Consider the following 24,277-nt stretch of genomic DNA (forward strand, 5'->3'; position numbering starts at 1 on the left):
CTCTGCTCCTAAGGGCACTAATCCATCATGAAGCTCCACTCTGACCTAAACACCTCCCCAAAGCTCCACTTCCTAAGATCATCACAGTTGATTAGGGTTTCAGCATACGAATTTCAGAGGGACACATTCACACCACAGCGCCCGCTAAGGCACTCCTATAGTAAAGAGAACACTTTAGTTGGTCCTTACATTAATAAACATCCCCATCCCGAGCCCCAGCCACTTGCCTGCACGACCACAGCAGCCTCTGGTGTCCCCTTTCTGCAGTCCATCCCTATGATAGCCACATAGCCAGGGGCTTTTCTACAGCGCACTCCCATCATGAAACACCTGGCCCAGGTGTTCTCTCTCTGGTTTCCACATCAAGTACGACTGCCTGGTTCAAGGACCGAAAGCCAGAGGTACTGGGGCGGGGCGTCCTCTGGAGACCAGCCAAGGACAGGGCAGCCCCTGGCCTTGGGCCGTATCCTCACCACAGCCCTACAGAGCTCAGACCCTTTTGACTGCCCACCCCACTGTCCCCCCAAGGGCTCGGAGGGCACTAGAAGGGCCCCTGAGCTTTGGAAATGAGGCCTTGGGCTCTGGCCTCTCACCCCCAATGCTTGAGAGAAAGGAGGAGCATTTGCCTAGCACCTAGCAAGTACTCAAAAATATTTGTTAAAGATGTCATTAAGTGAAGAGGGGATGGGTGGGGGCCCAGTCAGGGTGCTGCTCAGGCCCCTGTCCCACATCTGTTGGACTCTTGATGGTGGAAGTGACCCAAATGTCCATCGACTGATGAATGGATGAAGAAAATGTGGGCTAGCCATACCATGGACTATCACGCAGCCTTTAAAAAGAGGGAAATCTGTCATATGCCGTGACATGGATGACCCCAGGGGACATTATGTGAAGTGAAACAAGTCAGTCACAAAAGGACAAATATTGTGTGATTCTACTTACATGAAATACCTAAAGTAGTTAAAAAAAAAAAAATCACAGGGTAAGTAGAAAGGTGGTTCTGGGGGGCTGGGAGAGGGGAGGGGAATTCGTGTTTGATGGGCTAGACCTTCAGCATTGCACAATGATGCGAATATACTTAACACTAATGAAATATTCACTTAAAAATGGCTAAGATGATAAACTTAATGTTAGGTGTTGTTTACCACTGAAAAAAGAAAAATGAGCGGATGCCAAGACCCAGAAGGTGTTTGTAATAAATGCCTTCCCCCCAAAGACTCTGGCTGCCAGAGAGGTTGTAGAGGGTGAGAGTGGGGAGCTGGACCTCAGTTTGGAGTGTGATTTGCCCAAGGAAGAGATGGTAGTGGCCCAGACTAGGGAGGTGGCAGCAAGGACAGAAAAGGGACAAGAGATGAGATGTCATGAGTTGACTTGTGCACTCCCTGTTCATGTGTGGGAGTCCTACCCCCCAGTACCAGAGTGTGATCCTATTTGGAAATGAGTCATTGCAGATGCAATTAGTTAAGATGAGGTCATACTGACCTAGGGTGGACGCCTAAGTCAATATGATTGGTGTCCTTATAAAAAAGGGAAATTTGGACACAGACCCATGCACACAGGGTGAACACCATGTGAAGATGGAGCCAGACATCGAGGTGATGCTTCTACAAGCCAAGGAACACCCGTGATGACCAACCTCTAGAAACTAGTGGAGAGGCATCGAACAAATCCATGCTGACAGCTCTCAGAAGGAACCCTCCCTGCTGACGGCTTGGTCTTGGAATTCCAGCCCCCAATCTGTGGGACTCTGCTAGGAAAGCAAAGGGAAGACAACAACTAGATGGAGCAGGAGGTGCGCCGGTGAAGCTAAGTTGTGCCGGTTGGTGTAACAAGCAAACCTTCAATCTCAACAGTTACGCAACACATGTTTTTTTCTCATGCATCCCCACACTTCGGGTTGGTGAGCACCTTCCACCAGGTCACTCAGGAATCCAGCTCCTTCCACCCTCCCCAGGCCCTGGGTATCTCCCACATCTAGTTGGTGAAGGGAGGAGAGAGAGCCCTGGCAGAGACTTACATGTGCGTGCTGCAAACCTGGAGATTGTGTTAAATACAGGTTTGGATGAAGGAGGTCTAGGGTGGAGGCTGAGAATCTGCATTTCTAACAAGCTCCTCAGTGATGCTGATGCTGCTGGTCTGGGCCCCCACTTTGAGTAAGGAGAGGCATCACTCCTGCCCCACACCCCATTGGCCTGAACTCATTCCCATAGTCAAATGCAAGGGAGGCAGGGAAATGAAGTTCAGCTGTTTTTGCGGAGCTGGAGGAACCAGGATCAGTAAACACAGGTAGAGGGCAGGAGCAGGTAGGAGGGTCCTAGCCCTCCCACCACAGCAGTCCCGTTATTCTGCAGGGACCAAGGGGAAGTACTCACTGAGACTGTGGGGCCCTTCAGCCTTCCTGAACTCTCTGTAAGTGACAGGGTGAGAGCCAAGGTCGTCTTCTTCTTTTTTTTTTTTTTAAGATTTTTATTTATTTATTTGAGAGAGAGAGAATGAGAGAGAGCCCCCGAGAGGGGGGAGGGTCAGAGGGAGAAGCAGACTCCCTGCCGAGCAGGGAGCCCGATGCGGGACTCGATCCAGGGACTCCAGGATCATGACCTGAGCCGAAGGCAGTCGCTTAACCAACTGAGCCACCCAGGCGCCCCAGAGCCAAGGTCTTCTTTAGTTTGAGGCTCTGTGAGCCATCTGGGACTGGAGCTTGCAATGAGACCCTGCCCCTCATCTCAGTGCCCCAGTCCTAGAACTGAGCACCCCGTCCCTGTCATCCAATAGCTCCTCTGCAGGAGACTGAGCCCTTGGGGAACGGGAGGCTGAAGTACAGTAGACTGGATGGACAGCGTGGTCCATCCCTGCCAGGACAGGTGCCTGTCCCTACTCTACTCTCCCTACTGACCCCTGTCCCTGTCCCCCACCTAGCCCTTTCCTGGGCAATCTGTGACCCTGGAGGTGACACTCCCCACACACCTCCATCACAGAGGCCATGGCCCAGGCCTGCGGTCCCCAGATGCTGCCTGTGGGCCAGAGACTTGGGAGGACACCTACAAGCCCCAGCAGCAACTGCCTCTCTCTCTACCCCCCTTCATGAGAGAAGGGGGCCAGGTCAAAGGGTGGCCCCCGGTCATTCCCTGGTTAGGGGGGCCTTAGACACAGGTTGTCTGCTGGGCTAGCATGTGCATGTGAGACTCCCGGTCCAGTGCTCAGCAGGGCCAGGAAGTTGGGAGGCGAGTCCCGGCCAGCCTGGCAGCTGACAGGGCTTCCCCAGGAGGCGACCCTGGTGTCCAATTCGAGTTTCAGCAAGCCCACCTCCTTCGAATGTTCACCCCCGGGGCTGCCCGCCCCTAGGATCCAGGAGCCTCATCACGAGAGGCACTAACTGCTAGGTATCCGGTCCCATCGTCGCTACCCACATCTTGGCCTTTCTAGAATCCTTCCTGCACGCCCCTAGCTGATGGGCGGGCACAGTCCGTCGGGGCTGGACAGCTTGGTGAAGGCCTGCGGAGAGGTGGGGAGGCTGGATTGAGGGGCAACGGATCTGGGCGGGGCGGGGCCGCTCCGGGGCCCGGGCCACCACCCATCTCCTCCCCGGCGCCGCCCCCGCCCTCCCACGCACCTGCGCTGGCCTCCCCCCAAGCCCTGGGGGCAGCCGGCGGGCGGCGCTGGGAGATCAGAGGATTCGGAGGAGTTGGGCCCGGGGGAGGGGGCGGGGAATTTCCCCCCACGCCTGCCTGGGCCTGCTCCCCTCCCCCTCCCCCGCCAGGTTGGGTGTGGGGGGGCTCCGCTGGGGGAATTCCACGGCGCTGCGAGGGCTCCAGCGAGCCTGGGCTGGGGGTCCTACGGAAAGAAGGGGGAAGAGAGGAGAGGACAGGCTGGGAACAGGGGCGCAGCTGCCTTCCTCCCCAGACACCAGCTGCCCCTGCCTGTCCGGGATTGAACGTCCACCATTCCCGCCTGTCTCGCGGGCGCGGGGGCAGGGAGTGGCACTTCCTCCGTCAAACCAGAGGCATTCGGTACTTGGGGAGAGGGGCCTGAGGATGTGAAAGAGGGTGTGCGTTTGAGCTTCCGACAATGAATGGGTGACAGACTGGGAGTGCGTGCGTGCACTTGATTCAAGGGAGGGTGTCCCAGGGGCGTGTGGCCTCGGGAGAGGGTCGTGTATCACCCCCATTGGGGTCCGTCTGTCCACCAGCCTGGCCTGTCCTCCTCCACACACCGCTAGAACCTGCACGGACCTTGAGAGGGGAAGGGGAGGAGAGAAGCGTGCCGGGACACCGAGGGTCCCGGGGCAGTGGGGGGGGGGGGGCGGTTGGCGTGGGAGGCGTCTGGACCTGCTGCCTCCGCTCCAGTCTCGGGCGGGGCTTCCCGGCCTCGGGGGATGGGGTGGGGAGGGAGGGACTCAAGGGGGAGGGACCCACAGAGGGACGCGAGGGGGGCAGGAGCCAGTGCGTTAGAGACCTGAGCGAGGGAGACACAGAGAGCAAGGCGCAGCGGGAGGGGGCGGGCGTGGAAGCCGAGGCAAGACCCGAGCACTGAGGGGCAGTGACGGAGAACGCCCCTGGCCAGAGAACCCCGGGGATACCCCCAGTGGGGACACACGGGCAAAGAGACGCCTTCAGGGGCGGAAACCCTGGGAGGCATATACACCGGCCCAGACGGAGAGCGCCGCCCAGAGTGGGACGAGAACAGACGGTCAGAGGACAACGCCCCCCAGGTCGCCTGGAAGAGCCCGGAGCGACCCCGGGGGCGGCATGGAGCGTGCGTGGGCCAGGGCAGCCCCTCTTTGGTTGGGGGCGATGGAGACACGGACCCCGCGGGGCCTCCTCCTTCTCTTCCTCTTCCTCCCGCTGCTGCCGCCACGCGGCGCCTCCGCCGGGAGCCTGCACAGCCCAGGTGAGTCTTGGCCCGACGACTGAGCCGTGGTCACCACTCTCTCCTCGGCCTCCGCGCCTAGAACCGGGTCCCGAGGCTGAGGAGGGGGCAGAGCAGGTGGCGGGAGCAGCTGAGCAGCCTCAGGGCCCCGTAGGCGTCGGGGGCGCTGACTGGGGAGCCGGGTGGCAGTTGGGGGGGGCTGAAGATGCGGGGGAAGGTGCGGACCTCCCCAGTCCCCGCGGTCGCCGTGCAGGCCTGTCCGAGTGCTTCCAGGTGAATGGCGCCGACTACCGCGGCCGCCAGAACCGCACGGGGCCGCGCGAGGCCGGCCGCCCGTGCCTGTTCTGGGACCAGACGCAGCAGCACAGCTACAGCAGCGCCAGCGACCCCCAGGGCCGCTGGGGGCTGGGCCCGCACAACTTCTGCCGGTGAGGGGCGGGGCCTGCGCTGGGGGCGGGGCGGGGCGCCGCGGGGTCTGCGGGGTCCTGGGGCAGGGCCTCGCTGTGGGCGCAAGGGAGGTCTTGGCTGGGCGGATACAAAGTCCACCCGGAGGGGCTGGGAGCGGAGCCTCGGCGAGGGACGAGGCCTAGCCCGTCCTGGGGGCGGGGCTGGGCGCTCGGAACATTGTCGCGCGTGGGACCCGCCTTAGGCGCCCAGAGTCTGCAGTCTCGGGTCAGGCCTGGGCATTCCAGGAGCCCGCGCGGGCGGGACCCAGTCGGGGGGCGAGCCCTGGAGTGAGGGGCCGGGCCCTTGCCATACAACTGACTTGAGAGCCCCAGCTCGTTATGGAGGGATTGGGGGCTCAGAGCCACAGCTGCTGTCTGGAGCTGAGCTGGAGAACACCACCAAGCCCAGGACTCACCACTTTTGCTCTAAAGCGGGGTCGCAGCCCAAGGGAAGTGGCTGAGGCCCAAGGCAGGGTTGGGGACAACACTACTGGTGGCCTCAAAGTCCTCACGTAGAAGGGCACGTCCTAGCAACAGCTGAAGCCCAAAATACGCCCTCAGGGCCCCTTGAAGGACTTCCCACCAACCCCTCGGAAGTCGACATCCAGAAGCACGTGGGACAAACCAGAATTTGTGCGACAACGGAGAGGAACACACAAAGTTCTAACACACACGGTGGCCATTTTGCGAATAGGCTGTGGGGTGGGGCCTGGGATTTGCAGCCTTTGGGGTGGCGGGAACCGGACCACTTGTCCCCACCGGCAGGAACCCCGACGGCGACGTGCAGCCGTGGTGCTACGTAGCCGAGACGGAGGAGGGCATCTACTGGCGCTACTGCGACATCCCCACGTGCCACAGTGAGTGGGCCTGGCTGGACAGGCCTGGGAACGCTGGGCTGCCTGGGTGGAGTTCCCTTTTGGGGGCACTGACAGAGCCTGACTCTGCTGCCCCCTCAGTGCCTGGATACCTGGGCTGCTTCGTGGATTCCGGGGCACCCCCCGCCCTCAGCGGCCCCAGTGGCACCTCAACGAAGCTCACGGTCCAGGTGTGCCTTCGCTTCTGCCGCATGAAGGGCTACCAGGTACTGCCTCCCACCTCTGGCCCAGAACGGTGACCCCTCAACTTGACCTCAGGACCCAGATCAACTCCCAACTCTGACGTCAAACCCTGACACTGATTTTGGAACCTCCAGCCCGATTCCCACTTGCGACCCAGACCCTAGGCTCCCACTACCCCGCCCCTGCCCCAACCACTGCCTCTGGGGTCACCCAGTCTGTGCTCCCAGCTGGCGGGCGTGGAGGCTGGCTACGCCTGCTTCTGTGGCTCTGAAAGCGACCTGGACCGGGGACGCCCGGCCCCAGCTACCGATTGTGACCAGATTTGCTTCGGCCACCCGGGCCAGCTGTGCGGCGGCGACGGCCGTCTGGGCATCTACGAAGGTGAGGAGTGAGCGGGGAATAGGGGCCTGGGGGAGCGGCGGAGTCTGGGTGAGACCCGGGAGCGCGATGCCCTCATGGGGGGGCGGGATCTGGGACGCGCAGAAGAGGCGACCGGGCCGATCTCGGGGGTCAGGGGCGCGGCCTGGGGCTGAGGGCGGGGCTTGAGAGGAGTCACAGTCCTCGGAAGGAGTGGGACCCGGCTCAGGCGGCAGGGAGGCAGGTCTGGGGTCGCCCCCCCTCCCCCGGGAGGGAGAGGAGCCTGGCCCCGCGGTTCTGACGGCCGGCCCCGCCCACAGTGTCCGTGGGCTCCTGCCAGGGCAACTGGACCGCTCCTCAGGGCGTCGTCTACTCCCCGGACTTCCCGGACGAGTACGGGCCGGACCGGAACTGCAGCTGGGCGCTGAGCCCGCCGGGCGCCGCGCTGGAGCTCACCTTCCGCCTCTTCGAGCTGGCCGACCCGCGCGACCGGCTGGAGCTGCGCGACGCCGCCTCGGGCAGCCTGCTCCGTGCCTTCGACGGCGCCCGCCCGCCGCCGCCCGGGCCGCTGCGCTTGCGCGCCGCCGCGCTGCTGCTCACCTTCCGCAGCGACGCGCGCGGCCACGCGCAGGGCTTCGCGCTCACCTACCGCGGTGAGAGCCCGCCTGGTCGCCCGCCTGGTCGCCCGCCTGGTCGCCCGCCTGGTCGCCCGCCGCCCGCCGCCCCGCCGCCCCGCCTCACACTTCTCTCCGCAGGGCTGCAGGACGCCGCTGACGACCCGGCGCCCAAGGGCTCGGCCCAGACCCCCGCAGCGCCCCCCGACTGGGCCAACGTGAGCTGCAGCCCCCGGCCTGGGGCTCCGGAGGCCGCGATGGGGGGTGAGGCGGGGCGTGCGAGGCGGGAGGGCGTTTGGGGAGCCGCCCCTTCCAGACCCCGGCCTCACAGCACCGTGCGCCCGCAGCCGGGGTCTTCTCGACGGTGACGGCCATCTCGGTGCTGCTGCTGCTGCTGCTGTCGCTGCTGCGTCTGCTGCGCCGACGGTGCGCCCCCTGGGACGGGGCCTGAGGGCGGACGCCTCGGTGCCCCGGGGCGGGGGGGGGGGGACCCCGCTGGGAAGCTGGGGCCTCCAAGGGGACCGGGGCTGGGAGGAAATCCTGGGTTCTTGAGGGCCGAGGCCTTGCGTCCACACAGGGATTCGCGCGTGGGATCGCAGGCGAAGCAAGATGCTGGAGGTAGGTTGGTTGGGGCTTCGGCTGACGTCTGCTCCCTCTCTAGGAGCTGTCTGCTGGCTCCGGGGAAAGGCCCCCCGGCGTTGGGGCCTTCCCGGGGCCCTGGGAGAAACTGGGCTGTGTGGTACCGCCGGCCTCGAGGGGTGGCCCTGCCCTGCCCTCCCGGGGACCCTCAAGCTGAGGGTCTAGCCGCGAGTTACCGGCCCCTGAGCGCCTCCAGCCAGAGTTCCCTGCGCTCGCTCATCTCTGCTCTCTGACTCGGGACCCCCAGGGTCCACTGGACCCTCCCCAGCGGAATGGACACCTGAGACTTCATGCCGCACTCTGCGTTGACCTTCCGCCCCTGTAAGGGCATCTCTGTCCCTGGTCATCCGTGGAGGCCAGGCATTGGACAGGAAGCATCTGATGCTGTTATTGAGAACTTGGTCTGACCCTCGGGGTCCAGATGGTTGAGACCCAAGGGCAAGAGGAATCCCAGCTTCCCTTCCTCATGAACCTTGAAACGGGGGTCTCTGATTTCAGGTTGCTTTGAGAGCCTCTTGGGGTGGTCCTGGACTGCTGCCCTAAGGGAAATGTGAGAGGTCGAGAAAAGTAGTCAAAAGACCAACGGTAGACTTTGAATAAAGGACCTATTTTGGTACAGGGCTCTGCAAGTTGCTGCGTAATGAGAGGGATTATGTTAATGAGGGTATCGGAGCCAAGGTTGGGTGTATCCATGCAAATTAAGGTCGGTCCCCACAAGGGGTGATTTGGAGCCTCCTGGAATGCTGAAGACTGAGGAACTGAGGAGGCGAAAGGATGGGTGGGCGGGGTCCTGTAGAAGGGGAGGAGGAGGAAGCCGGTTGTGGGCGGGTTTAAGCCGAAGAAGGCACGCATTCCTGGACCCGGTTTAGGATGAACCCGGGAAGGGACCGACGTTTCTCCCTTGGCCTCCTACCTTCTCTCTTCCCCTCTGTTTCCTGTCTTTTCTGGGTGGAACTGAAGGTGCCCTTGTTGTGGAAAATAATCAGACCCTCGAGAAACCAAGTGACACTCGAAGAAGTAGGAGAACTCGGGTTTATTTTACGCCAGCGGACCCAGACGAGCTCGCGCTCGAAATTCTGGGCCCCGGGCAGCGGGGTTACAGGGTTTTTATAGGGGGGTGCAGCGGGTCAGGTTCCAAGGGCTATGCTGGCTGCTGCTATATGGGTTTACCTGGGGGAGCGGGGGGGCCTGCTTTAGGCAGGAACAGCGGTTAGGGAGCTTGTGGCGGGAAGCCTGTTCAGAAGCAGAAACGGCTGGTTATCTCTTGCTCCCAGCGGAACTTCTGGTTATCTCTTGCTCTACCACCTGAGCTAGCAACTTTCCATCCTCTGGGGCCTGCTGGCCTGGGCCTGCTCTGGGTAATTTTCCTCTTCACCCCCAGTGGGCGATAACAGGGAGCGAGTTTGACCGAGCCCAGGTTATAAGGAGCCTGGCCTGAAGGGCAGGGCATGGCCCGAGGGTGCTGGGCGCGTCAGACACACCTGTAGAGGCCTGGGCATCTCAGCGTGGCTTGCTGCGCTCCGGCTGAGTCGGGAAGGTGGAGAGATCACCCCTGGAGTGGGGACGCGCCAGGTCTAGATTTTACTGGTCGGAAGGTCCGGGGCCGGCAGCACCTTGGACAGAGCCCGGGTGAGGGGTGGGGCTGCGTGGCGGGGAGGGTGAGTACCCAAGGGTGCCTCGACCTGGGGGGTCGCGCGGAAAGCCCGGGCGCGCACGGCAGACTCAAGGCGCCGGGGCCTCTCCAGCAGAGCCACCGGGACCCAGAACGTTGGATCCCTCGTCCACAGCTACCCCATGCAAATGAGGCTAGGACCGCATACATTATGCTAATTAAGCGAAGGTCTGGGCGGGCGGGGGCGGGGCCTCCCCAGCCAGCCGCGCCCATTGGCCCTCGCAGGGCTGACGTCACGAGCACCGCGCGCGAAACGCTGGCGGGATGGCGGGGGCGAGCCGCTGGGGCGGAGTCTGGCGTCCCCACCAGCGTCCGGCCGCACCCGTCCTACCGGCTGAGAAGAGACGACCGGCCGCCGCCGGCGCCGCCGCCACGAGCTGTCCCTGCGGCGCGCCTGCCCCGGCAGGGCCGGCCGCACTGCGCTCGGGCGCTCCGCGCGTCCCCAGCCTCCGCCCCGGCGTTGGGGGCGCGGGGCCCGCGCGTGCGCAGCGCGGGAGGGGGCGCGGGCCGGGACCCCCGGTCGGCGCGTGCGCGGACGGGGCACTGGGCGGTGGGTGGGCACCGGGATGAGTCTCCGCGCGCTGTGGCAGCACTGAGGAGGCGGCCGGGGGCCGAGGGAAGCGCGGACCGCCCGCGCCGGGCCGGGCCATGGCGTTCCTGGCCGGGCCGCGTCTGCTGGACTGGGCCAGCTCGCCACCGCACCTGCAGTTCAACAAGTTCGTGCTGACGGGCTACCGGCCGGCCAGCAGCGGCTCGGGCTGTCTGCGCAGTCTCTTCTACCTGCACAACGAGCTGGGCAACATCTACACGCACGGTGAGCCGCGCCCCGCATCCCACACCCGCGGCAGCCCTGCCCGAGCCTAGTCGGGGGCCGGAAGGCCGCCGAGCGTCCCAGTGCTCAGGTCCTCGGCTGCCTGGGCCCTGGCACGGCCAGGAGCCGTGGTGACAAAGCTGCCATTGTCCCGGACGGAACTGTCCTTCCGCTCCCCGGGCGGGGTCCCCGGGGCAGGCGAGGGAAGCAGAGTAGGGGACCAAGTCCGCTTAATCCCTCTGAGCCCCGGGGAGGAGTCTGGTGTCCGCCCCCCTTCAAATCCCTGTGTCTGGGGCACCCTCCCCCGCCAGCACTCGTCCAATAGATAGATGGGTGTTGACTTTGGCTAGGAGGGGCCCAGAAAAAGAAGCCAGGCCCCAGCCCCTCCCCGTGCGGCTGGCTGCCCTGCCACCCCCGTCCGGAGCAGCCCGGCCGCGAGGCTCCGCCTGGTGGCGACTCCTTCCTCCCCCCCCCCCCCCACCCCCGCAGGCGCCCGGCCCCTCCTCCGCGGCCCTGCTCTGCTGACACAGCCCTGCCCGTCCTTGGGCTGCCCGGGGCCAGGAGAGGGGACTGGGCAGGCAGGGCCCAACCTTGGTACCTGCCTCACTGGGGGACTATGGCCTAGCCACCCCTTGCCCAGTTTGCAGCCAGCAGCTTCAGTCTGCTGTGCCCGCCTTTGACCCCTGTGAGGGCAATGCTAGAGTGCCCTGGGGAAGGGGTAGGAGTCGCCCTGGTTGGGGCCGACAGGAATGTAGCACAGGAAAAGCTGCTGGGGTGATGGAACAGGCTCCGTCAGCCCCTCTCCCCTGCCTGACTTGGCCCCTTTCTAGAAGACAAAAAGACCCAAAGCTCCTGTGTCTGGTCACCTAAAGAGGACACAGGGGTTGAGAGAAGTGAGCTAAGTGACCAGGGGATCTGGTATCGTCGCCTACATATCCTATTCAGAATTCAGCATGAGGTCATGCCTCCTTCTGGCTTCTGCTGACACACCAAGTTTGGGGGACTGGGGCCTCCTGCTTTCTGGGGAGGTAATGTGGCTGCAGGGATGAGAGCAGCGTGGGAGTTAAGACTGCTTCCATGGCTTACCTGCTGGGGTCACCTGGGCCACTCACTCGGTTTCTTCAACTGAAAGTGTGGATGACGGTCTCTACTTCCAGAAACTCTTTTGTGAGCTCTGCTGTCCCGGAAGTTACTGAAGGCACAGGGCCTGCCTCTGTCAGCCCGGTCGCTAGTGTGCTCACAGCATTGTCAAGACCTGTCTTGCCTCATCCCCCTTGTATTATCTCTAGACTGTGGACTCCCTGAGGAAATGACTTGTCCTCTGTGCTCAAGCCCTGTGATGGGTAATTATCTCCTCCCCCAGGGCTAGCCTTGCTAGGCTTCCTGGTGCTGCTGCCGATGACCATGCCGTGGGGTCAGCTGGGCAAGGATGGCTGGCTGGGGGGTACGCACTGTGTGGCCTGCCTGGCACCCCCCGCAGGCTCTGTGCTCTATCACCTCTTCATGTGCCACCAAGGGGGCAGCGCTGTGTATACCCGACTCCTTGCCCTGGATATGTGTGGGGTCTGCCTTGTCAACACCCTCGGTGAGCCAAGGGATGGGGTGGGTGGGTTTGAAGGATGGGAGCTGGGAGGGGGCAACCAGGAAGGAGGCGGCAGGAGTCACTCACATGAGCCCCGGATATAAAGGGCAGGCAGTTCCCCAGACTGATGTGCCTTTTCCTGCCTCTCTCCTCTGTGTAGGGGCCCTGCCCATCATCCACTGCACCCTGGCCTGTAGGCCCTGGCTGCGTCCGGCTGCCCTGGTGGGCTACACCGTGCTGTCAGGTGTGGCTGGCTGGCGGGCCCTCACAGCTCCTTCCACCAGTGCCCGGCTCCGTGCCTTCGGTTGGCAGGCTGCTGCCCGCCTCCTGGTGTTTGGGGCCCGGGGAGTGGGGCTGGGCTCCGGGGCTCCAGGCTCCCTGCCCTGCTACCTGCGCATGGATGCGCTGGCACTGCTTGGGGGACTGGTGAACGTGGCCCGCCTGCCGGAGCGCTGGGGACCTGGCCGCTTCGACTACTGGGGCAACTCCCACCAGATCATGCACCTGCTCAGCGTGGGCTCCATCCTCCAGCTGCACGCCGGTGTTGTGCCAGACCTGCTCTGGGCCGCCCACCACGCCTGCCCCCCAGACTGAGCCACCTCCTGCCTGCCATGCCGGCCTCTCGACAGTCTTCTAGGACCAACAATACCGTGCTTCACTCCTCCTGCTGGTCTTCGAGGGGCCGAATGCCTGGATGCTTCCAGCAAACAGGACTCCCCAGCTAGGAGACCTCATCTGTTCGTCCATTCGTCCCTGTGGACTCATCTCTTCTACTCACACCTCGGAGCTCTGGCTTCCCCTCCCTGCCACCTTCTTTCAGGGTACTGTCCGTGTAAGCTAGAAGGAAACCTTTCCTTCCTAGGCCTGTTTATCCTCTGTGACCTATGAGGGTATGGCCAGAGCAACTCCGGGGTCATGTCTGGCTCTGACAGTTGGAATCCTACCAGCCCAGAGCCATGAGCCCACCCTGCCCAACACGTAAGGTACCTCATGGGGGCCTTGCCCAGCCTCCAGCCCGTATTCCTGACCTCTGTCTTTCTGCTCTGCATACCAGCCCTCCCTGCAGCCTGAGGCTCACCCACCCCTTCTCCCTTCTGTCCGGAGACTGTGGAGTGAGGGGTTGGGGCAACAGGACTAGTCTCTTATCCCAGGACCACGGGGTAGGAGGGCGGCTGCAGGTACTTTCTCCAGGCAGCTAGCACAGAGACATAAAGAGCCGAGTGGCCCTGGACTCAGGGCCCCACTGGGCTGAGGGCCCCTCCCCACTTTGAGTGCCATGCTCTGATGGCTCGACCTACACAGTGGGGACGCGCCTGCTCAGGAAATCTCTGCTCCACACGGAGCATGGCTCCTACCTCCAGTCAGCTGGCCTGGGGCCCTGCATCAGGGCTCAGCCTCTGCCCACCCTGGGGCCTCAGACCTGGGGCAACATCAATAAAAGGGGCAGGAAGCGCGGTGTTGCCACACAAGCAAGCTTGGGTGCTCCCAAGATTCAAATACCTTTTATTAGACATGGGTAGGCAGGAGGCACCTCTGGAGTTCCCAGAGGGACCCAGCCTCCAGGAGGATTGGGGGGTGGCTAAAATGTTAAAAGCACCAAGGCTGGCCTGTAGATTCAGGTTGGGCCCAGTGAGTCCTCAAACAGGCTGAGGAGGTTCCGAGGTTCAAAGGAGGGGAAGGAACCCCGAGGGGGCTCAGAGTCAATGTCACTTAGGTCCAGGGCATCCCTGGGGTTGGGGGGGAAGAGAGACAAATGACACTTAGGTTCTGAAAGCCACTACCTCCCACCCCCCTGGACTCTGGGCCTGCTCACCTCAGTGAGTACCTGTTCCGGGGGGCGGGGGAGCCATGACGGGGGGTGGAGGTATTCCCGACAGCCCTGGCCAGGACGGCCTCTGGAGAGAGTGAGAGCCTGCACGGGGTGGGCCAGACAAGTAAGGTGTCGAGGGGTGGGGAGTGCACTGGGAGGAGGCCACAGCTGGGTAGGGGCAGCCAGATCAACCCTGTCCCTGTGCAGGTGCCAGGCTCCAGCCTGGCATGGGCGGGGGGGGGCACAATGGGGACTAGCAGAAACGCGGTGCCCTTTGAGAGAAGCACTTTCACAGCTTTGAAAGGCCATCTGACCACACTCAAAGGCTACCTCCGTTCTGTCTCAGAATACATGGGTTAGGAGAGCTGGCTTTGTAGTGAACTTGTGAAAATGAAGCTTTTCTGGTACTTCCTGTCGATAGGACGTGTCCCTGTGGCAAGGGGGTGACATTTCCGTAAGGAAGGGGTTAATGGTGTGATTCCTCCTGAGGCCTGTGTCCCAAGCATATGATTTTTTTTGCAGCAGTTTCTTAATTACAGCCCTTCACCTGACCACCAGGAGTTTCCCAGGGCCCAGCTCCCCAGTGCCTCATCTGTGGGCACTGGCAGCCCCTGCTGTTGGGGGGGGGGGGTGCTGTGGCCTTCACTGCTCCCTCAGGTGGCAGTGCCTGAAGCCTGAAGTTGCCAGCTCTGCTCTGCACATTGCCTGCACTGAGCTTGGAAGAGACAGCTGCATTCAAAGCAGGCCAGGCTGCACCCCCACTGGCCCTGGTTCCCATACCAGGGCATGATGGGAGCCAGGTTTGTGGGAGGGGTCCTGCTCACTGCTGATCCCCTTGGGTCTGGGGCCTGGCCGTGCTGACCGCCCCTTTCCCCCGCCCCCAGCACCCTCAACCCTCACCCACCCTATGCTGTCGTCATCCCAGCTGCTGGAGAGACTGCTGTCCAGGAGGAGGCTGCAGGGCGGGGAGCCAGGTGGGGTGGCTGGTGGGCTTGGGGGCTGCAGCCAGCTGGCAGGGTGAGCCAGCCCATGCCAGAGCCAGCACAGCAAGGAAAGCAGGGCCTGTGGGGACACAGATGAGGGAGGCAGGTCAGACCCTGGGCTGGGGAGCAGGGCGGGACGTCCTGCCACCATCGCCCGACTTACCTGCCACAGGGCCCACCCTCGACTGAAGGCGTCAGCAGCCATATACCACAGAACGCTCCAGGGCCGAGGCTGCCTGAGCATGGGCAGGGCCAGCAGGGCCGAGGCTGTGGCCCGCAGCTTGGGGTCAGGTTCTAGCATCATGGTGAGGACAGAACGCAGCTCAGAAGACAGGCCTGTCCACAGGGCAGGGCCATGTCAGGGGTGACTGGGCTGTGAGCCCAGTTGTCCCCCACCACCAGCCATTTCCTCCCACACGAGCCTGCCCTCCCTGGGGCAGCATGGTCCTCTCCATCCTTGCCCTCCACTTACCAGCCGTGAATTCAGGGGGCAGATAGCCCTGGCGAAGCTGCTGCCAGCCCTCCCCACCATGGGGTAGCTCCATGTTGCACGCCACTTCCAGGATAGTGAGACCCAGACTGGGAAGGACGGGGGCAGTGACAGAAGAGGGGCAAGGTTGGCCTTGGGACACAGACCCTAGAGCTCCAGGCTGCCCAAGAAGAGGGTGAGAAAGGGCTGCGATCTGCTGCCATGAGCCAGGGATGTGGGCCCCAACAGGGCCAGTGATGGGACCGTGTCATCAGCATGGACCCCAGGCAGAGCACAGCCTGTAGCACCTGGTGAGTCCTCCTGGCACCCCTCACCGGACGGCACTATGGTTACTAATGTCACTACCATCGTTCTATTGACAAGGCTGGATATGGCTGTTCGAGGCCGCCCAGGGGTTACCAGCGCGGACGGTGGAACCCAGTGCCTGGCCTACTCCCAGCCTCACCACTTGCTAACTGGACTTCAGGCAAGTCCCTCAACCCCACTGTGTCCGCTGCCTGTAAATGGAGTCATTGTCCCCACTGGGGGGGGGGTGAGGAAATGGGTGGATGCACGTAAAGTGGCTCCAAAGCGTTCACTGCTTAGACAGCCTGACCCCGCAGAACCCCCCCAACTACAGGGCAGGCCTCCACCCCTTTGGAGGAGCAGGTCCGGCCCGAGGCCACGTCTTCCTGACTTTGGGCTGGGGTGGCGTTTCCCTCCCTCTGCTAACTGCACCCTGCCCTGCGCTGCCGACGAGCCTCCCCCATCCCAGCCCTCACCTGAACACATCCGCTGCTGTCCCATAGGAGCCCTGCAACAGCTCAGGAGCCATGTACCGGGGGTCTCCCTCCTGGGCCTCACCAGCTCCAGACGTACCCAGCTCCACCAGCAGCCCAAAGTCACCCAGCTTGCACCGGCCCCGGGGCCCCAGGAAGATGTTGGCAGGCTTGACGTCAAGGTGGACCAGGCCTTGGCCGTGGAGGTGAGCCAGGGCGAGCAGGGTATCCCGCAGGTAGCCCCAGACCTGGGCCTCGGGCAGGCCGGCGCCCCAGGCCTCACAGTGCTGCTGCAGGCTGGGCCCACACAGCTCCGTCTGCAGGTACAGGATGCCGCCCTCCTCCCAGGCTTGCTCCAGCCGCACGCAGCGTGGGTGCTGCCCCACCTTCTCGTGGCCGCCCACCTCGGCCAGCTTGTGGGCCCGGTCCTTGGGGCCCCGGAACGGTGACATAGAACGCTTTATTGCATAGAGCCGGCCATCTTCCTTAGAGCGTACCTGGAAGGGAGGCGGCACAACCACTTAGGAGGGCCATCCGGCAGATTCCACTACGACTGTACGTGTGTGGGACTTGTAGCATGGCGTCTACCTTAGAGAGACCCACACACGTGCAATAGCAAAACTGGGTAAGCCACTCGAGCTCTAAGTCTTGACCCAGAAGGGTCTCCATGGCACGTTGTTCTATGCAGAAAGCTGGGTGCAAAACCATGTGGGCAGAATGACCCGCTGTATAGAACAGACAGCGAGTTTGTCTCTATATGGTCAACTTTGGAGATGTATAGAGAAAGGTCTGGAAGGAAGGACACCCACCTGAGAAGCATAGTAGATTCCTCTGGGAAGAACTAGTCTAGGGGCCGGTGTTGTTTGTACTTTTTAAAAACAAAATTGTCTCCATGTAGTACTTATGTAAGGAGAATTACCATTTTAAAGGACATATAAGTGATTGGAAATATATTTTAAGAAAAAAAAAGTGGCATGGAGGGTGTAGCCTGAATGCCGGCTCGCCTGAGGTGATGGGGGAGGGGGCTGGCTCCAGGGCAGGAGGAAAGGCAGCCAGGAGCCACTGTAAAGCATGCCAGGCTCTGGACAAGGGGAACGTGTGTGTTGAGGGGCCTGAGTGGGGGGAAGGAGAAAGCAGTCAAATCAGGCACTGAGGAAGGGAGCCTGTCAAGCCAGTGGAAGCAGGCTGCCCAGGACACTGTCCCATCCAGGCATGGGAGGGAGGCGGGATGGGGGAGATCCCCCAGCAGGCCCAGGGAGTTGTCACCCCACTCACCTTGAAGACCTCTCCATAAGAGCCGTGGCCCAGGCGGCCAAGCCTCTGGAAACTCTGTTGGAAAAAGGACTCTGGCCGGCTGGGGTCATATGAGGGGCTCTGCAGGGTCTCAGAGGCTCTGCCTCGGAATGACACCCTCCGGGGCTGGGGCTGGTGCCAGCCTGGGGTCCGAGGAGGGAAGAGGCGGCTGATAGGGATGCTGCCCTTGGCAGGGGGCCGGGGTGGGAGGCTGCGACTGAGCCCCCCAGGTCTCTTGAGGGAGAAGCCAGGTTCTGCATGGCGGAAGTAGGCTGGGACTGGGACAGGGGTACCACTGAGGGGTGGAGGGGTGCCCTCCGTGGGCACGGGCATGGCCAGCACAGGAGGCCCTGGGGTGCACAGTACAGAGCAGTATGTCCACTCAAACAGTGCCTGGTCCTGTGGCCCTAAGGAGGCTTCGGAAGAGAACCACGTCCACTCCGCACACACGTTCTGCTTTAAACATGGAGGCCACAGGGACACCGAGCACCTGCTGGGAGAAGGCAGAGGACAAATACATATATGCCTGCACACAGTCATCTGTACCTTGGAGGTCATAGAAGCATAAAGTGAAAACCCCAAGGCCATGTCCTCCAGACTCCCACAGTCCAGCAGAGGTTAAGCTGAGGCGGGTCCTGGAGCCGGACCGCCTGCATGTATATCCCTGGCACATCACAACCAGCTGTTTGGCCTTAAAATATACACCTTCTTCCAAAAATGTAAGGTGGAAATATTAACACAGGCCTACCATCTCTTATCTCCAAAAGTAAAAACAAAGGTCTGAAGCCAAGTTTCTTTCCTGACTTCTTTCTCCTAGCCACCAGGCTGAAACTCATTTCGTGGGACTGCACTTCTAGCTCCATGTTGCAGAGACCAAGTTCCAGGCAGGCGCAGCAGAGAAGCCAGGGGCTCCCTCTTCCATCAGCCTCTGCTCAAGGAGCAAAAGCTCGACCTCAGAGTCCAGAGGGCTGGCAACACGGAGCCCTGGTAGCTCAAGCCCAAGCTCCTTTGCAGGAAAGAGGCTCCCCCGTGGGAAAGGCGAGCCGAGAAGGCCAGAGGCTACCGTCCCCACCCTAAGGAGGCACTGTCACCCAGTGAGACGGGCACCACTGTCCCTGCCCTCAGCTCCAGAGTTGCGGCCCAGGGATTCTGCCTACTGAGAAGCAGGCAATGAAACAGAAAGTTCTGAAGCTCTCCCTGCAAAAAAATAGTGACTTTATTTGAAACAATGTGTGGGAAGTTCAAGCTCAAGGGCGCTCTCAAAGTCAGTGGAGGCTTTGGTGGTAAGCAACTAGGAGGAAGCTGGTGCCTCCGTTAGTGCAACAAAGTACCCCTCGGGCCAGCTAGTTTACTGCAGAGAACGGGGGAAGGAGAGAGCTAACAAGAGCCTGGTTGGGGTCAGAACAAGCCCCAGACACTGAATTCAAAAGCTACCTTGTTAAAGGAGCCCCAAATTAATTAGATCATTCTATGGAGCAATGGATGCCCTAGGCATTGTCAAAAACAATAGAACAATCAGCCCACAATTGGTGGGGTAACAGCTAAGTATAGGGAAGGACAGACAGAGCCCCTGTGAAACCACTGGTATTCTAAGGTGACCCGCACATGCCCGAGGCTGGGCCCTCTGAGAAGGAGCACCAGAGGCTTCACACCGCAGGGGAAAGAGACATCACTACAATGGCCCAGCCAGTCACTAAGCAAATAAACAAGCAAACAACAGTCACAATCCCCAGAGAGGGGGGTGAGAAACCAGTATCCACAGTTGCTATAGCATTGTCTAAAATGTCCAGTTTTCCACAACAACAAAAAATTACAAGATGTACAAAGACATAGGGAAGTGTGACCCATACACGGGAACAAAGCAGACGACAGAAACTACCAGTAAGAGGGACCAGATATCAGATTTCACAGATAAAGATGTCCAAGTAGCCACTATACATATGTTCAAGGAACTAAAGGGAACCACGCTTAAAGAAAAGAACTATGATGACAACATTTCACCAAATAAAGAATACTGATAATGAGATAAAAATTATCAAAAGAACCAAGTGGAAATTATGGAAACGAAAGGTGTAATACTGAAATGAAAATCTTCACTGGAGGGGTTCAACAGTAGATGAGAACTGGCAGGATGATGAGCAAACTTGAGGACAGATGGACAGATTATGCAGTCTGAAGAACAGAAGGAACAAATAACGAAGAAGCAGGAACAGAGCCTCGGAGAAATGGAGGACAGCACTCAGTACACCGGCCTATGCAGAATGGCACATGGGAAGGAAAGAAGAGAAGCAGAAGGGAAAATACACTAAGAAATAATAGAGGAAAACTTCCTAAATGTGATACCCAGAAAAACCTCCCCACTGCAAGAAAACCACATTAACCCTAGGCGATGAGCTCAATGAACTTCAGGTACGATAAATGAAGAGATCCACACACAGAAACATCATATTAAAAATGCTGAAAACCAAAAACAAGGACACAATCTTGAGAGTGGCAAGAGAGAAAAGGACTCACCACTTACAACCCCTCCACAGGAGATTAACTGCTGACTTCTCAACAGAAACAGCAAAGGGCAGAAGGCAGTGGGGTGGCATATGCAAAGTGTGTGTGTGTGGGGGGGAATCTGTCAACCAAGAATTCTATATCCAACAAAACTATCTTTCAAAAATAAAGGCAAAATTGGGGCGCCTGGGTGGCTCAGTCGTTAAGCGTCTGCCTTCGGCTCAGGTCATGATCCCAGGGTCGTGGGATCGAGCCCCGCATCAGGCTCCCTGCTCTGCAGAAGCCTGCTTCGCCCTCTCCACTCCCCCTGCTTGTGTTCCCTCTCTAGCTGTGTCTCTCTCTGTCAAATAAATAAAATCTTTAAAAAATAAATAAATAAATAAATAAATAAATAAATAAATAAATAAATAAAGGCAAAATAGGGATGCCTGGGTGGTGTAGTCAGTTAAGCGTCTGCCTTCAGCTCAGGTCATGATCCCAGGATTCTGGGATCGAGTCCCACATCAGGCTCCTTGCTCAGCAGGGAGTCTACTTCTTCCTCTGCCTGCTGCTCCCCCTGCTTATGCTCTCTCTCTGACAAATAAATAAACAAATTAAAAAAAAAGAAAGAAAAGAGAGAGAGGGTTAAAGATTTTATTTATTTATTTATTTATTTATTTATTTATTTATTTATTTATTAGAGAGCGAGCAAGAGAGAAACAGCGAGAGGGGAGAGGGTCAGAGGGAGAAGCAGGCTCCCCGCTGAGCCAGGAGCCTGATGTGGGACTTGATCCCAGGACTCCGAGATCATGACCTGAGCCGAAGGCAGTCACTTAACCAACTGAGCCACCCAGGCACCTGAGGGTTTATTTAAAAGTAAAATAAAATAAAGGCAAAATAGAGACATTCCTGGATAAAAACAAAGAATTCACTGCTAACAGACCTGCTTTATAAGAAAAAGTAAAGGTAGTTCTCCAGGGTAAAAGCACATGAAGAATTACTGGTAAGAGTAATTACGTGATGCAAAAGACAATGTAGGGGCACCTGGGTGGCTCAGATGGTTAAGCATCTGCCTTTGGCTCAGGTCATGATCTCCAGGTCCTGGGATTGAACCCCCTGTCGGGCTCCCAGCTCATCAGGGAGTCTGCTTCTCCCTCTCCCTCTGCCTCTGCCCCTGCTTGTGCTCTGTCTCTCTCTCAAATGAATAAATAAAATCTTAAAACAAAACAAAACAAAACAAAAAACCCCACAAAAGACAATGTGTGTATTTCTTCTCTTAGCTGATTTAAAAAGCAATTGTACAAAACAGTATGTATGTAATTGTATGTTGGGCATATAACATATAGAAATGTAACATACATACTGTTAGCCCAAAAGAGGTGGGTGGGAACAGAACTATACTGGACTAGAAGATGACACCAGATGGAAACTTGAATCCACAGGAACAAATGAAGAGAATCAGAAGTGATAAATAAGAAGGTCAATATTATACGTATATATTTGCTTTCCATTCTTCCCTCAGCTTCTCAAAGAAATTAAAGAGGACTTAAATAAATGGAAAGACATCCAAAGACAATATAGATCAAATGGCAATACTCTCCAAATTGATCTACAGTTTCAGTAAAATCAGAATCAGAATCCCAGCTGGCTTCTTTGCAGAAATTGAGAAACTGATCCTAAAATTCATATGGAATTTCACAGGACCCAGAATAGTCAAAACAAAGTTGGAAGTCTTGCACTTCCCGATTTCAAAGCTACAGGAATCAGAACAGTGGTATTCATAGAAGGACAGACATATAGATCAATGGAATGCAACTGATGGTTTAGAAATAAACCCTCACATTCATAGTCAATTGATTTTGACAAGGTTGCCAAAACAATTCAGTGGGAAAGAAGTCTTTTCTATAAATGGTGCTGAACAACTGGATTTCTACCTGCAAAAATCAGTGAGCAGAAAACTCTGACTTGGGGCGCCTGCGTGGCTCAGTTGGTTAAGCGACTGCCTTCGGCTCAGGTCATGATCCTGGAGTCCCTGGATGGAGTCCCTGGATCGAGTCCCTGGATCGAGTCCCGCACACGGGCTCCCTGCTCGGCGGGGAGTCTGCTCCTCCCTCTGATCCTCCTCCCTCTCATTCTCTATCTCTCAATTTTTCTCTCTCAAATAAATAAATAAAATCTTTAAAAAAGAAAAAAAGAAAACTCTGACTTATTTTTCCCTCTAAGTGTGAATATTCATGTATTTCTTGACAGAAATATTAATGTGTTTGATTATGGGATGATGTCCTAGGCCCACAGGTGGTGTTACATATAAATGATATGTGTGCCCTATTAGCTTTCTAAAATCAGAGGCGTGTTGAATTCAGAAACACACCTAACCACGGGAGGGGGTGGGGGTGGGGCGGGAGGGCTTGTGGATCTGTAATACTGACCTTAGGGAAGGCTCAACCCAGTATCTGGCATACAAATCCCCCAATAAAAGCTGTTACACAACAAGTAGTATATAATAGTGTTCCGAGCAGTAATTGAAAGAACACACAAAGTGCAGAGGTCCCAACAGTGTGTTGGGAGCGAAAGGGCTGTTATGTTGCTATAATGTTATAATAGAAACAAAAACAAGAAAACAAAAGAGGAGGAGTCCAATTCTGAGAGGAAGCCACAGTGTATCAAAAGATGTCATACCCAGCAGGGAGTGAATCGGTAATAGAATGATGAATGAGCAGTCGTCTGAAGTGTGCCCTCCAGTCGCTTGGGACAGTGAGGGGACCGGGGAGGCACCCCCATGGGGGCCTGCCTGGAAGTCACCCTACATCCTGTGGGGACGCTTCCTCTGCCGGTATTCACCTCAGGATTCCCATCTCAGGGTTTCTTAAAGCGCAGAACCAGGGTTTCAGAACCCCTTCCAGCGCTGGTTAGAGGCCCAGTCCTAGCATATTTGGGACACCAGGCACCTGCAACTTAAACCAGTTCTCAGACCACCCCAATTATCCCTTGCATTCTAGCACCACTGGCCTGGCCAAACAGCTTTGGGGAGGGGATGGGGAGGGAGAAGGAACAGGGGCTCCCGGTGAATCCAGGGTGGCCCGGAGCAGGCCAGGCCTGCGTGACCTCTGGAGCTTTCAGGGGCCTCACCCTCTCACTGGGCCGGACACATTGCTGACCACGGTCTACCGCGCTAGACTGTGAGCTCCTCCCGGGCAGGGCCACAGCTGGTTCACCTCCGTGGACGTGGGGAAACCCTGGCGAACATTCGAAGAGACCGGCTGTCACGGGGGAGGGGCCGGTAAACGGGGGGCAGTCGCTGGAGAAAGGTGCTCCCAGAAAGGGGACTGGGAGGCCGGGGAAGGCCAGGAGGGCCGGGGCCCGCCCCGGGAGCGACGGCAGGGGCAGAGGGCGGGGCCGCCGCGGGCAGGGCGCGACCCCGCGGGGCCGGGAGGGGTTGAGGCTGACCCCGGAGGGGCTGTCAGGGGGCAGAAGGCTGCCGGGAGGGAAGTCCCGGCCCAGCACCCTCAGGACCCGGCATGGGCTCACCTGGACGGCTGGGCGGGGCGCAGCTCAGCAAGGTCCCAGATTCCGGGTCGGCAGAGGCCGCGGAAGCCCCCGGGGCGGTCAGGCGGGCCGGGGTCTGCGGTCGACGGCTCTCTACCGGAGGACTCTCGGAGGGGGAACGGCCCGTGAACGCGCGCAGAGCCGGCTCGCGCCAAAAATTCCAAACCGGCCTCGAGGCCCCGCCCAGGAACGCCTCTTACTCCGCCCCCTCTCCGATGCAGCCCATCAGAGGCGCCCAGGCCGCTGGGGCTCCGCCCCCCACGTCCCTGCGTGCGCGTCACCGTGCCCGCTCCGCAGGCTCCTCAGGCCGTGTCCTCTCATTGCGCAGGCGCGACGTCTCCTCCACGCCAGCCAGGGCGGAGGCTGGTACGCGGTGAAGTGTCCCGGCTGAGGGGTGGCGCGGGGTCGGAGCTGGCCGGTGGCCCTCTCCCACTCGGTTCCCGGGATGCGGGCAGACCTCCAGACCCCAGTCCCGCACCCACCGTCCTCGCCTCGCTGGCTTAGTTTTCGAGACCATAAAAGGGGCGGTTTGCCCCAGAGGTGCCCCAGGAGGCGGTCCCTCGGGACCGGACGGGAAGTCCCTGCGGCCTCCGGGTCCCAGCGGGGTGGGGCGCCCTGGGCTCGCTGGCTCCCTTCTGCCTGCCGTGCACCGCACCGGGATGCCAGACCTTCTCCCCACCCCCCGGGAAGCCCGTCAGGCTGGCCGCAGCCACCTCTGAGGCAGCCCTAACCACTCTGGATTTGAGATTTGAGCTCAACTCAACCCTGCCTCAGCCCCTTCCTGGCTGAACGACCTTGGGAACGCACCGAGCTTCGGATTAGTCTCTTCTCCTGCAAAAACTGAACTGATGCAGCTTCCCCCACGCAGCTA

The 24,277-nt window shown here is 59.5% G+C and overlaps 3 protein-coding genes across 17 annotated transcripts; 2 read left to right on the forward strand and 1 right to left on the reverse strand.

Moving 5' to 3' along the window:
• The first annotated feature begins 4,493 nt into the window (after positions 1 to 4,493).
• KREMEN2 (kringle containing transmembrane protein 2) lies at positions 4,494 to 8,594 on the forward strand. 3 transcript variants are annotated; one of them, XM_045871641.2, is made up of 9 exons: positions 4,494 to 4,887; positions 5,120 to 5,294; positions 6,078 to 6,169; positions 6,269 to 6,393; positions 6,598 to 6,751; positions 7,048 to 7,380; positions 7,483 to 7,605; positions 7,689 to 7,767; positions 8,003 to 8,594. In XM_045871641.2, exons 1-9 carry the CDS (start codon positions 4,746 to 4,748, stop codon positions 8,211 to 8,213), a joined length of 1,434 nt encoding a protein of 477 aa, XP_045727597.2. In that variant the 5' UTR covers positions 4,494 to 4,745; the 3' UTR covers positions 8,214 to 8,594. The 3 variants fall into 3 exon arrangements, with proteins under 3 accessions (XP_045727597.2, XP_045727601.2, XP_045727611.2); XM_045871645.2 differs by having other exon boundaries at positions 6,715 to 6,751; XM_045871655.2 differs by lacking the exon at positions 7,689 to 7,767 and having other exon boundaries at positions 6,715 to 6,751.
• Positions 8,595 to 9,958: 1,364 nt separating this feature from the next.
• On the forward strand, positions 9,959 to 13,519 carry PAQR4 (progestin and adipoQ receptor family member 4). 3 transcript variants are annotated; one of them, XM_045874779.3, is made up of 3 exons: positions 9,962 to 10,466; positions 11,827 to 12,048; positions 12,206 to 13,519. In XM_045874779.3, exons 1-3 carry the CDS (start codon positions 10,301 to 10,303, stop codon positions 12,637 to 12,639), a joined length of 822 nt encoding a protein of 273 aa, XP_045730735.1. In that variant the 5' UTR covers positions 9,962 to 10,300; the 3' UTR covers positions 12,640 to 13,519. The 3 variants fall into 3 exon arrangements, with proteins under 3 accessions (XP_045730738.1, XP_045730735.1, XP_064448473.1); XM_064592403.1 differs by having other exon boundaries at positions 10,400 to 10,466; positions 11,753 to 12,048; XM_045874782.3 differs by lacking the exon at positions 11,827 to 12,048 and having other exon boundaries at positions 9,959 to 10,466.
• Positions 13,520 to 13,633: 114 nt separating this feature from the next.
• Positions 13,634 to 23,835, reverse strand: PKMYT1 (protein kinase, membrane associated tyrosine/threonine 1). Of its 11 annotated transcripts, none has more exons than XM_064592399.1 (8): positions 23,389 to 23,835; positions 22,990 to 23,096; positions 17,362 to 17,869; positions 16,090 to 16,583; positions 15,311 to 15,417; positions 14,760 to 15,174; positions 13,859 to 13,957; positions 13,634 to 13,772 (listed from the first exon to the last, which is right to left on the reverse strand). In XM_064592399.1, exons 3-8 carry the CDS (start codon positions 17,710 to 17,712, stop codon positions 13,661 to 13,663), a joined length of 1,578 nt encoding a protein of 525 aa, XP_064448469.1. In that variant the 5' UTR covers positions 17,713 to 17,869; positions 22,990 to 23,096; positions 23,389 to 23,835; the 3' UTR covers positions 13,634 to 13,660. The 11 variants fall into 11 exon arrangements, with proteins under 11 accessions (XP_064448469.1, XP_064448470.1, XP_064448472.1 ...); XM_064592400.1 differs by having other exon boundaries at positions 17,362 to 17,872; XM_064592402.1 differs by lacking the exon at positions 22,990 to 23,096.
• Between the last annotated feature and the right edge of the window lie 442 nt (positions 23,836 to 24,277).

This window comes from Mirounga angustirostris, unplaced genomic scaffold (assembly GCF_029215605.1).
Source record: "Mirounga angustirostris isolate CCGP_5_RB_7025 unplaced genomic scaffold, mMirAng1.0.hap1 SCAF_5, whole genome shotgun sequence".
NCBI lineage: Eukaryota > Metazoa > Chordata > Mammalia > Carnivora > Phocidae > Mirounga > Mirounga angustirostris.

Coding starts and splice junctions, on each gene's coding strand:
- KREMEN2 (XM_045871641.2), top strand. CDS start 4,746: ATGGAGCGTGCGTGGGCCAGGGCAGCCCCTCTTTGGTTGGGGGCGATG. Junction 4,888..5,119: donor CGGGAGCCTGCACAGCCCAG/GTGAGTCTTGGC, acceptor GTCGCCGTGCAG/GCCTGTCCGAGTGCTTCCAG. Junction 6,170..6,268: donor CGACATCCCCACGTGCCACA/GTGAGTGGGCCT, acceptor CTGCCCCCTCAG/TGCCTGGATACCTGGGCTGC.
- PKMYT1 (XM_064592393.1), bottom strand. CDS start 17,967: ATGGCCTTGGGGTTTTCACTTTATGCTTCTATGACCTCCAAGGTACAG. Junction 16,584..17,361: donor CTTATGGAGAGGTCTTCAAG/GTGAGTGGGGTG, acceptor CCTCCCTTCCAG/GTACGCTCTAAGGAAGATGG. Junction 15,418..16,089: donor ACAGCAGCGGATGTGTTCAG/GTGAGGGCTGGG, acceptor CGTCCTTCCCAG/TCTGGGTCTCACTATCCTGG.
- PAQR4 (XM_045874779.3), top strand. CDS start 10,301: ATGGCGTTCCTGGCCGGGCCGCGTCTGCTGGACTGGGCCAGCTCGCCA. Junction 10,467..11,826: donor GGGCAACATCTACACGCACG/GTGAGCCGCGCC, acceptor CTCCTCCCCCAG/GGCTAGCCTTGCTAGGCTTC. Junction 12,049..12,205: donor CTGCCTTGTCAACACCCTCG/GTGAGCCAAGGG, acceptor TCCTCTGTGTAG/GGGCCCTGCCCATCATCCAC.